The sequence below is a fragment of the Dreissena polymorpha genome, chromosome 5 (genome assembly GCF_020536995.1).
Source record: "Dreissena polymorpha isolate Duluth1 chromosome 5, UMN_Dpol_1.0, whole genome shotgun sequence".
Classification (NCBI taxonomy): Eukaryota; Metazoa; Mollusca; class Bivalvia; order Myida; family Dreissenidae; genus Dreissena; species Dreissena polymorpha.
This window is the reverse complement of record NC_068359.1, coordinates 79332056-79344867: the sequence shown is the minus strand read 5'-3', so window position 1 is coordinate 79344867 and position 12812 is coordinate 79332056. Positions and strand designations below refer to the sequence as shown.

The 12812-nt window shown below is 32.7% G+C and overlaps 1 protein-coding gene and 1 non-coding gene across 2 annotated transcripts; one reads left to right on the top strand and one right to left on the bottom strand.

Annotated features, from left to right (window-relative positions):
* The first annotated feature begins 131 nt into the window (after nucleotides 1-131).
* On the top strand, nucleotides 132-9145 carry LOC127831699 (uncharacterized). The gene is made up of 4 exons (XM_052356728.1): nucleotides 132-740; nucleotides 6216-6378; nucleotides 7344-7417; nucleotides 8890-9145. Exons 1-4 carry the CDS (start codon nucleotides 710-712, stop codon nucleotides 9045-9047), a joined length of 426 nt encoding a protein of 141 aa, XP_052212688.1. The 5' UTR covers nucleotides 132-709; the 3' UTR covers nucleotides 9048-9145.
* On the bottom strand, nucleotides 5511-5600 carry Trnaf-aaa (transfer RNA phenylalanine (anticodon AAA)). The gene is given in 2 exon segments: nucleotides 5511-5546; nucleotides 5564-5600. It is a non-coding gene; the product is annotated as a tRNA-Phe (tRNA).
* Nucleotides 9146-12812: the final 3667 nt, after the last annotated feature.

The following is a 12812-nucleotide window of genomic DNA, read 5'->3' as shown; positions in this document are numbered from 1 at the left end:
ATGTTGTGCATGGAGGTTTAACAACTGATAAAGACGGTCATCGCTTGTTTCTTTCAAGTAGCTTATGAGAACTGGTTATTTGTTGTAAGATCTGATTACACATTTAAGGTCCATGTCAATGAAATTTAATCGCCATGTCAATTATCAATATTTAAACATAGTTAAAGTCGCTCTAGTTTACTTCGAATAGAAGTATTCGAATGCCATAGTATAGGCATACACAGAAAATACATTAAAGCTCTAAAAGGGACTTACCCAAGTAGGGTTTACACTAAGGAAACAATACCGCGTGTATTCATAGACTTAACATTATTAGAAGTTTGTGCTTACCATGCGAATATTCGAAAGTTTGACTTAATTACAAATGGGATATTCGATTATCAATATTAATAGTCGATGCTATTGAGAGTTTAAACGCATCGTTCGACGCATGAAAACAACCTAAAATATTGTATCGCTGTGTATTTAAAACGTTTACAACTCGTGTAACTGTTTGCATTACCAACGCGTACTCAACAGACGTTTGTAATCGTTCGATAAGGAAGTTACATATTTTGGGATGTGTCTAGTGGAGAATAGCACGTATGATTGGTATAGGTGTTCATTGTGATTATTTTTAAGAAGATTTTGACAAGAAACTATTTTCTGTACATAAAGTCCAACTAATAAAATTTCCAAGAAGACCGCAATAAAAAAGTATAAGGAGAATATGTTGCAACAAGTGTGTAAAGTCATAGAAGGTAATCTTATTCATTCTATCTAGTAGTACTAGTAGTAGTGTAATAGTAGTAGTAGTAGTAGTAGTAGTAGTAGTAGTAGTAGTAGTAGTAGTAGTAGTAGTAGTAGTAGTAGTAGTAGTAGTAGTAGTAGTAGTACTAGAAGTAGTAGTAGTAGGAGTAGTAGTAGTAGTAGTAGGAGTAGTAGTAGTAGTAGTAGTAGTAGTAGTAGTAGTAGTAGTAGTAGTAGTAGTAGTAATAGTAGTAGTAGCAGCAGTAGCAGTGTCAGAAGCAGCAGCAGAAGCAACAGCAGCAGTTGTAGTAGTAGTAGTAGCAGCAGCAGCAGCAGCATTTAGAGTTGAATATTCTTTAAACTGTTACGAAGAATGCACGCACAAAATAATTGGCGTTTTGATCGGAAGCTTCTGTAGTGTTTTCTAAATAAAAGGAAATGCCTTATTGAGTATGTACTCCAGACACACTCTTTTTGGACTTACACTATTCTCATTATGAATAGACCAGCCGCCTTACACTTTGCTTTTAAGGCAAACACGAACCGTTCCAAGTTAGTGAATATAGTTCACAGTCATGACCCTTCATTGAAGTCTGAAGAGGATAATTATTTATATACTAAAGCGCATTCTTAAGAAACCAGAACACAATATTCGACAAAAAGTTATTACATATCTTTTCAATGTGTAGTTTAAAGCCTCTATAACGCTAAAAATCAACGAAAATTTCGTAAATTATTTCGTAAAATAAAGTTAACACCTAAACAATCAGTGTTCCTTGCAGCAATAGCAACAATTTCAACGCTAGATGTGGTATGATTACATATTTTTTTAGATACAAAATGCTCGTTTTATTTATGTGTGACACAATTTATTCCATTTTTATTTTCCGCGAATATATCTATTCATACGACACACACACACACACACTAAAATGGTACCATGTAAGTGTTCATGTGTCGTATAAATAGATATCGTTGCGGGAAATTAAAATGGAACTCAATATGCGAAACAATAATAAAAACGAGCATTTTGTATCTACAAACATCTATTTTACCAGACCACATCCGACGTTGAAATTTCGGCAATGCCATCAGGAACACTGATTTTTCATTGGTTAAGTTAATTTTACGAAACATTGTACGAAATATTCGGTGATTTTGAGTAGTAATGTTACTTTAAAGATTCATTTCACTAAAAATGTTCTTCTTAAAACCGTCATTTATTTCTTTAAAGTAATGTAAAGTAAATATTTAGATTGATTAGATAAACGTTGATGAACATACTAAAATTCAAATTGCTGTAAAAGACCATTTTGTGTCAAAGAAAATATTATGTAACAAATCCAGGATATCAACCATCTGACTTAGATGAAAATGTCAGTTTCAAATTTTATCAAAGCAATTTCTTTTCCATTTCAAATCGCAGAGTTGTTGTTCACTGCTCAATCCATTGAATGTAATCGGTTTTACGAGTATGATATTATTTTACTTATGTATTAAATGTTTCACACAAAGCAGGTTATCATGCGTTTTATATAATGAAAAACGTTTAAAAGGAACCATATTGGACATACATACAAACCGTGTTACCCATTTAAATAAAACATCTTTTTTAGGCGAAACACATTTTGCTGCGTGGCTTTTATGTAGAAAACAACATGTTTACAAATGTTAACCGTTGAATGTGTGGTTTCTACCTTACGACAGTGGTCGCGTTGTTTCTTACTTTTTCGTAAACACGTGCTTATGGTGTAATAGTTTATCCGTTAATAGTTTTTGTTTTATAAAATAGTTATATTTGTGACATACATGCATCACTTAGTTTGTATTTACAACATCTCTTTGTAAATTGTAATACAAAGCATACAACTATTTTCAACAAATGTCATATTTTGTACTTTATAATAATGATTTACAGGCATCAACAAATTATCAAAAAGTTCTCTAAATGTTTGCTGATTTGTTTGACATCCAAGGTAATTTTACAAGAAAGCTCTCTACCACATGTGTCATAAAGGCTTCAAATACATTGAACATTAAAAGACTTTACATGGTAAAAAGTGACCTTTTGAACATGTTAAATTGAGGAAGGCATTGTTCGTTTTTATCGTAACATTCTGAGAATATGTTTGTCCATATTGAATACGAACGAACCATTTTAGCAGGAATGTACTTTCATATATTATTTACAAGCAAGTCCAGTGTAAGACTTTAAGATTGTCAGTTAAATTCTGTTCTGTGTAACAAAGAAATAAAGTGTGCCATTGCAATTTTGTGCAGTATCTTAAAATGTCACCTTACTGAAGTTTATCTGGGGATCTATCTTATGGAAGTTTGTGTCACTGATAAATACTACCTTAAGCCTATCAATGTGCTATTTATATTAGGTAAAGACAATTGGACATTAAAGTATTAAAGTCACTATAGTCATTTTGCCACGGCAAAGTCGTTCATCGAAATTGCATTTAAGCTTTAATAACGCTTATACTCCTTATTTTTGTCTCCCACGTTATTAAAAGGACTTGTTTACCGATTTTCATATTTTTGATAAAAATGTGTATAAACAAGTAAATTAAAGCATTATAAATAGTTTAGAATTGATATATGAACTAGAAAACATCGATTAAATATCTTCCGTAGCCTGATTGTAAACCCGGCACCACATGGAGCAAACGGTTATATGCTTCAGCTTCATCACTCGTGCTCTATAAATATCCAGCTCATAATAATCATATACGTTCCTTGGTGTAAAGGAAACGCGTTTACAAACTTCTCATTATTTAACCAATTTCGATTGATGATTATCTTTTAACTTATTGAAATTGTCAACATTTCTTTGGGCAGTTATAGCACTTGCTCGGTGGCGAGTAGATTCGGTTTTTACAAAATTTAAACAGTCTTTGAAGTCATCTTTTGACAACCTTCACTGATTAAACAACTTTTAAAGTTGTGGTGTGTAAATATTTCAAATAATTATATATTTAAGTGTTAAATATTATTTAAATCGGTTGTAAGCAAGTAATCTCTTTTTGCAGATTTTATTTATTTTGTTCATTAAGTAAAACACCCCAAATTTACCAAAGTTAAGATTTTCATTCGAGAATATCTTTATCGGGTTTTATTGCGATTATCATATACAATGGATTCGGTATTGACAAAAATGAATTAGTCATACTGAATTTTAAATAATTAGACAGCAGTATATAGCGTAAAAGAAAAAGAAGAACTTGCATAATTAATTTACTTTATTTGATGTATAAGCAAGCTAAGTATTGATGCAAAGCATCAAAGGGCGTCGGGAATTTCAGTGTAAAAGGCACCCAATGAAGTGACATGGAACGACTTTTTTCTACTGTAAATATTAATATATTGGCCGATTATTTAAACAAAATAGAAAAAGATACTGGTATAACCATTATCTATAATTTTGTGTTATAACCCCCAAATAACCATTATTTATGATGTTGTGTTATAACTCCCAAATAACCATTATCTATGATTTTGTGTTGTAACCCCCCAAATATTTCATAGTTAATTTTATTTACATTGGCTTCCTTTGTTTTACTGGCATCCGTGTGCAGTTTTCATTAATGGAACAGAACTGTGTAGGTTTTAAAACATCTGCTTCCTCTTGTAAGCGTAATTTCATATTTTTCTCAACTTCAAGGGGAGATGCTTCTGAACTTATTCTTACGTTGCTCATTTACGATGGGGATTGAGTACTCATTGATATGCAAACACTGTAAAAGTTTTAAAAAAAATGAATGAAAACTGTAAATTGCATAAAGAAGCTGCATTTCACAATACTTTGAAAGTCAGTAAAAGATCATAATATATTTATTGCTCCGATATTCATCATTTTCAATAGGGTTCTACTGATATAAAACACTTAACAAGTTTGGAAAAAGTCAGACGAAAGTTGTGAAATCTTTTAAACAAGTGGAAATTGTTTATTTTGTCAAATTTAATAGAACAAATTCTGGACTTATTGTCCCGATTTTTCTCATTTTAAATGAGGTAAAAATGCTCATTGATATGAAGACACTGTAAGTTTGGAAAGAATCTGATGAAAAATGTTGACACAATCACCTAACCAAGAAGTTTTTCACTTTTATATTTAAATTCAAAGAGACATAATTCCTGACTTATGGTCCGATATTGCTCATATAGAGTTTGGGTTGGGTCCTCATTGATAAAAAACCTGTGCAAGTTTAGGAACAATCGGATGGAAATTTTGGACTTCGAACAACGATTTCAAAATTTCTCAACTTCTAAGGAAGATAACTATGGACGTAATGGTCGGATAATGCTAAAGGGCCCATAGTAATACGTGTCGCGCTTCGCGCTCTATATGTGGTTCTTAAAAAAAACTCCGAGAAGTGCTTGACTCTAGGGAACGGGTTGCTGGGACAAAACTCCTCATTGATAAGCGGCTGCTTACTTTATCGCAACTCATTGTTACAATCAATAATACGTGTCGCGCTTCGCGCTCTATATGTGTTAGGGATAGAACTTAGGGCCTATGATAAACAACCATTAAAATACATGGATATTAGATGTGTTGTTTGCATTTATTTGTTAATATAAAAACACGTGTATTTTTTTATAAGATATTTAAGTGATGTAAGAAATTTTAATTAACGTTGTAACCACGCGGCATCCGTTAATTTTAATAAAAATGTCCAATTGTAGTAAAATGGATTTTAAAATGTCTACACAAAATAAAGTTTTATTATATTTATTAACCAACCAGATTGTCAGCCGCCGAACTGTTCCGTTCGTGCCGGAACCCGGGATTGAACCGAGGGCCTTTAGATGATTGTTGCGTAAACAACTTTAGTCTAACGCTCTCCCAACTGAGCTATTCCTGCTGACATCATTTATGTACTGCTATTTGGTGAAGTTGTGTATAGCGATCGTTATTATATGTCTATTAACTAACTAATATATTGTCCTTTTTCGTACCACTACGCCTTCTAATAAACTTGCTTGCGCGATAGGTCGTCAAATATCGTACTACATTGATTCTCCACTAAATAAGCAATTAAGAAAAACCACAAAATAAATATATTTTGATTATATTTTGTTTTTATACAAAACCAGGAAGTTTCGCGTATTTGCACAGTCCCTGTGATCTTTCCCCTGTGATCAGTTATTAATTAAAACAATTAGCTTTGCATTATTGGCAATAAATGTTGTAATAAATGTAATAGGCACAAATGCAGTATTTATTTACACTAATTTACACAAAAAAACACCACTATGCAAGGTATTCTTAAAACAAAAATATATACAATGATCCGTAAAATAACTTCTACTCCCATAAGCGTAAAAAATGTATTACATACTAGTCGCCGCTCTCAAGAGCGACGCCAATAACCGGACACAGCGGCTGTATTAGATAAGTAACGGGGGAAATCGGGTATCTTATGCACAGGCAGCATACATTCAAATAGCAGGTAATGTTTATCATCCGTCCATTCCAGATATTTTCAACGACTCCTCGGACACGTCAAGTTCTTCCGATTCCTCCGAATCCTCTGATTCATCGAACAGTTCTGCTGGTGTTGATTTCTCGTGTGATCGAGAACACAAGAAAATGAAAAGGATATATCTGCAAAAACTTTCGCAAAAACCGATAAAGAGCGTGTAAGATTGTGTTTCAATATATAAATTAATGTTTGTAATGCAAAAGGCAATGCCGTTTTTGTAGACATCATAGTGTTAAGATGAAATAGATTATGTAAAAAACGATAAACAAGAGCCAAAACTCATTTCAGAAAAGAAACTCATATTAAAAAGCTGCTGATTCTTGATACGAGTCCATTATTTGTATACAATCATGAACAAGCAAAGAAAAGTAATTTCAAATGGATTACAGCAATAATAAATTGATAATTTATAATTTAAATAAATAAGCTGGTTATTTAGGCACAAAGCGCCCACATGAGCTAAAGTGGTACAACCATTGTCGAGGAATTTACATTTTACAGTTTATGTAATTTGTGGCATCACTTTTGTCAGTTCTAAATGTGATATGGTCAATAAACACATTCATACTGCCCCATCGTAAAGAGGCCAATCATGACGCATTTATAAATTTATTTTAAAAGTATTTTTAAACATCTGAGCTGATAATCTAGTGTTCGACCTCGTTTGCCAAAGATGGCTTATAGAGTGGTCACACGATTGAAGAAAGGTTTGACCGGGTGACCTAGTTGTTGACACAAATAAACTAAAACTCAAACGATGTCTAATTATTATCAACTTATTCAGTTTTATTGATTGAGACAGCCATTTGGACTTTATAGTTGTTAAATGTTTTAACTAAGTTTTGATATGCTAACCACGTTTTACCCCACTTGATTTGTTTTAACATTTGCATGGATTTCTTTCAATTGACGCATTTTAATAAAGTCAGATCTAGCAGAAAAGTGACTTTTAGAGAGGTAACAAATAAAACAAATGTCACGCATGGTGTCAAATTGTATAAGTACATCTGTTCATGTCGCTTCCCATAATTTAGCACGGAAAGAATCGTTTTATTTTTAATTCTACTTGATTTAAACATATTCTGCGCTTTGTAATGCTTCTGTGTTTCTAATCTTCTTCAGACTGAAACGAGGCATACGGTCTGTCCGTGACTTTATAAATCCTCCAGCGAAAAGTGCAAAATGTCATGCTGCAGGTAGGGTCAATTTTGGGACATCAAATACATCATGGTGCGGCTTGAAAGGGTTAACGTTAAAGGCTGAAAGCATGCATTAATTTAAACCTTTTTATGCTGTGGTTGTATTTAAACACCGTTATGAATTAACATTTCATCAAATCACAGGTTCTACAAAAAAACGGTTACCTATCAAATCATTTGTTTTTGCCGCTCCATTACTCGACATTGCTTTGGCTTGCCGTGTGTCAACTTAAAGATGAATATATCTTTCTCCGACAATTGAGCTTACAAAAACATGGCAAGTTTATAAAAACTAAACGCATCCGGTCGGCAAAAGCCCAGTATTGCATTAAACGCACGCTTCATCTTTCAAGTCTCTAATTAAATGCATTTCGAATGTTTCAGACACACATTGAATAGAAAATAACTCCAAATGGCATACCTTTACTTTATACATTATTTTATACTTGCAAGAACAGTCAACTCTTTAATAATAGAAACTTCTTATAGATGGACTAAAGAGGCAAACATATATTGATTTAGTGGAATAAAACAAGGCTTAAAAAGGCAATCTAGCCTCTTGTCTGTCTCCCGGAACAGATTGGCAAATTGTATCTTTGTAAATAATAATAATAGGCACTTTTTTTAATGGACTACAGAGGTAAACGTATACTGATTTAGTGGAATTCAACATCAAGGCTTAATTAGTCCCTTAGCTTTGAACCAGAACGGATCAGAATATCGTATATTTGGAAATAGTAATAATATACACCTCTCTTAAATGGAACACAGATGCAAACATATACTAATTTAGTGGAATAAAACAACAAGGCTTAATTAGAAATACTAGCTTCTTGTCTGTAACCCGGAACGAATCAGAATAGTGTGTCTTTGAAAGATATTTCCAGCCTTCCTTTGGGTTTGAGGTCGAACCTGTGACTTCCAAATCGTTAGCATAACATCGTATCCAATACACAAGTGCACCCACAGTGTACAGGTGTAAGGAGAAGAATGTGTGACTGATCGACATAGTCTTTGTTTATCATATATATAGCCCTATAATGCAATACTTTGTTTTGAAGTAATTAAAGGATTGATGCATGATCGCTGTATTATTCGTAATACCTGCAATAATATAAATGTTAAATAATAATATATACAATTATTAAAACAATATTGTACATGTGTTGTGGTGCGTATATAAATATCCTTTATAGGAATAGAAGTCATAAGTGGCCGTATCAGGGCTTGATTGAAGACAAACATAGTAATATCATAGTTAAAGGACCACAATGGAAATAAGGGTTTAATTGCAAACCCTTTATTGTGCAATCCTTAACGTATAATGTTGATTGACATGGCTTTGTTTATACATACAGGTTGTTTTTTTATTACTTATTGTGTGTATATAACATGCTGCCATGTAAATCTATGCATTTTATGTTGAAATAAATCTATCTATCTAATATCACTGTTCCACTGTGTTGCAGGTGTGAAATGTGACATCTGCAACCAGGATCCCATCCGAGGTGACCGCAGGACATGCAAACAATGCAAGGACTATCACATTTGTTTCCGTTGTTACAAGGGAGCAAAGAAATACACGAAACTCAAGTTTAAGAAAATCAAAGCAAAAGCACACAAGTAGCCATAAGGAAGATACCTACCGACGGTTAAATTGATAACAATTCATTATATATGCTTAGCATTGTTTTCCATGTAATAAAGCCATCATTTATTCTGTCATCTATTGACTTAAACTGTTTAAAATAACACTTTATAGTACTTTATGGATATAAACACACAAATACTTACCTAAGTAAAGTACTGGTGGATGTTTCTATCGGACAGGACATCGCAGATAAACCCCTCGAGATAGGTTCAACCAAAGACCTATAGATAACATAGGTCTTTGGTTCAACGTAAACAAGGAACTTTTCTGTTAGGATTCGCATCTACACTCTGACGTCATAAGCGCGTCATAAGCGCGTTCTTCGGTGAAGAGGGCTTTGGGAAAAACGGTCGGGATGGTCCACTGACAGTTCGGTCAAGTTCACCATAAATTTTAGGGTTTTAAAAGCCTATTTTTGATAGACCTACACATAACTTGACAAAGTTGTTAAGTTTTCATATTTCAGTATATTCGGTAATAAAACTTTATTGGGTATGTCTACCAGGTAACTATCAGTTAATTATAAATAACGCTAGTAGATTGATCATCATCGTCACGTGGTAAACCCAGGAATGCAAATTGGGTATGCGTAGTGAATTGTATATATTTTATATATAAAATGATCAATCTACTTGCGTTATGTATAGTGTGTATATCGTTGTGTCACCTATTTTCGCGATGTTCTTTCGATTTCACATCGCGAAATTCTATTACCGAATATACTGAAAATATGAATATCTAACAACTTTTTTTTCAAGTAATGTTATACACTAGTCGTTAATATATAAACTAATAATTGTAAAAAAAGAGAGTTTTTTTAGAACCTTTCTTTTTTCGTCAGGCTGGTTAACGGTCCCTTTAAATCATATCATGTATGCGCTTTCGTTTAATTAAACGTTTAGTTTTGTAAACAAGATACAAAACTTGTCATGAAAGAACTTCACACTAATTGTTAGTTCGTGATATATAGTTATTGTATTGCCCTGAGAGTCGTAAGTAATCTCGCCAATTCTCCATTGCCATTAAAATAGAGTATGCAATTTCAACTCATGTCAGATCTTGTACAATATGAGATTCGTTCCAAATACTACATTTTCATGAATATACTTTCTTTAAATGAACGATTCATACGTTTGGATATTAAATTCAACCTCTCTTTTAAAAAATAAAAATGTTTGGTTTGCATGGTAGCAAGTTAACATAATCATAATTATATGATACATTATCCCAATTGGGAATAAAAATCTATGTATATATATAAATATATATTTTTATTCCAAAATATGTCCCCTAGCGTGGTCAAAAGTTTTTGATCAAGGAATTTACCTGGCAACCTAGGTTTCGGGTTAACGAGAGGCATACACAAATTCACAAAGATTCAAACTTTACCTAGATATTATAAAGTTTTGCATTCCGATAAAGTTTAATAAGGATTGGATTAACATGTAGTTTAAAGAATGGCATTAAGCTAAAAGTTAACGATGCAGACCGCAAACCGCATACAGCACGTTGGACGCCGGAAATAGATTGATCAAAACAGCTCAAATTATGCATAGGGCGGAAATGAGAAAATTTCGACTTAAACTAAAAGCATATAATGTATTTGCATCTTTGTTTGAAAATAAATTTACGAATTCACAACATAAAATCATATGCTTGTATTGAACAATCAAATTGGAGCATTACATAATCAGATGCAAATCATAAATAATTACATTATGATAGCACGTATGTATTGTCCATAGAAAAAACAACAACATGCAACAACAAATATAATCCTAAAAAATGTTTGAAAGTGTGTGCTTTTGGATACCGCCTTGCTAATTCAATACAAATTTAAATGGAAAATTACATGTACATACTGACAAGTGTTCTATTTTCGCTGGGTGATCATTCGTTGTAAATTATAAACGATCATTTGAAAAGTTGCATAAGGCAATTTTCATAAACAAACAACAACACGTTCTTTTCGTGATGATTTAAAGGTAAAAAAACGGAATATATCATTTAAAAAGTACATGCGGCAAATGCCATTTAGAAAAAGACTTATTGTCATAATACGTCGTAATTAAATGATTGATGTTCAGCTCACAGTATTTTGAATTTTGCGATATAATTTGTAGGTCAGCAAGATGCACAGGCCTTTTTCATGGAATGCTCTTTTTGCAATCTTCCCTTGTTTAAACGACAATGGGGCAATCATACACACTTGATATGAGCGTCAACATGAGAGCTACTTGAATAATATCAATTCATTTAGTGAAACTCGCTCTTAAGTGGTGTTATTCAGATTTTTCGAAATTATTTTTCGCGTAGGAAGAACGTTATTGTTTAACATATGGAAACTGCTTCTGCTTAAGGTGAATTTATTTGAAGCCTAAAATAAACTAGACGTCCTTTGTTAATTTTTTTAACTACAGTAACATATGCCCAAAATGTTTTTTTAAGAGAAATTGATTGCTGCTCTCCGACAACCAAGTTTGTAAATATATATGTTAATTTGCAAGTAGGAACAAGAACATGAGGTGATTGCTCGTCATTGAAGAACGTAATTATATGTGGATGATAATATATGCATGGCCTTTTGGTAAGGGATCTTTCTTAGTGTCATTGAAATCGGGTATTGGGTTCTATATATATTTCGCAGTAAAACAAATGATCAATTTTTAATGAAATTCATAACTTTATCCGTGTGGAATGAGCTGACAATAATCGCTTGTCCAACCTAACATGTATTAGTATATAATTGCATTAATAGTTGATCTTTAGTAACTGGTTTTCAAGCAGAAACAAAATGTGCACAACTACTTTCCCCATTTTTAATTGAGGTGCAGAAACGTCTTGAATAAAAAGTTGGTACCATTTTTTTCAGTTTAATCTTATTTCTAATTAGGATTATAAGGTCCCATAATCTCACGAGGAAACCAAAGTTTCATTAGGATTGTCAGATTATTTATCAAAGGACATTACTAAAACGGCATTATTCGTGTCTAAGATTTCGCGAGGAAACATTGTGTTGATAATATCCCCTTATCTAGACGGGCGTACCGACATTTTTTAGGACGGAAACAATTATCGAGGGACATTTGTATCACTCCAAGCCATTTGATCAAACTTGGAATTTGGTATAAAGGTCAAAGGGAAGACTACATGTCCCTTCTTTCGTTTAGCAAAAAATAAAACGAACAGCACACGAATGAATTACAACGGATACATATATATTATCTCAATAAGTTTTACAACACATGAACAATGTGATAAAAAAGAATTTTAAAATTATTTTCAGAACAAGAATAAGGTCATCTAAATCAAGGTTTCAAGTTAATGAAAACAGTTAAGTGCTTTTTATATTCCCTTCGAAAACTCATCCATTCTTAGACATGAACAATATTAGGAATCTCCAGCAGACAAAACAACAAATAAACAACCGCTTTGTTTCTTAAATGAATGCAATTTACGTATTCGGAATCAGCCATAGGACTAAATTAAAAATACAACTATCGTTATGACTATCACTTAAACAAACATTATTTGAATGATGGCAAAACGGAGTATGTTTGTATTCTATTTAATTGTCCTCGATCATGTTCATGTAGTGTACAGTGAACGAGAATAATATCTTAATCCTTGAAATAGGATATAGCCACTTGGCTAACTGCTTGGGGTGATTCAACACTTAATATTGTACATTCTGTGTAATAAACACAATGCGTCCTCCAAACAACGACCAATCAAATGATA

Bases quoted from the DNA above. Each gene is read 5' to 3' on its own strand.
- LOC127831699 (XM_052356728.1), top strand. From the start codon at position 710: ATGTTGCAACAAGTGTGTAAAGTCATAGAAG. The intron at 6,379-7,343 runs GTAAGATTGTGT...AATCTTCTTCAG, and splicing joins CAAAAACCGATAAAGAGCGT to ACTGAAACGAGGCATACGGT. The intron at 7,418-8,889 runs GTAGGGTCAATT...ACTGTGTTGCAG, and splicing joins TGCAAAATGTCATGCTGCAG to GTGTGAAATGTGACATCTGC.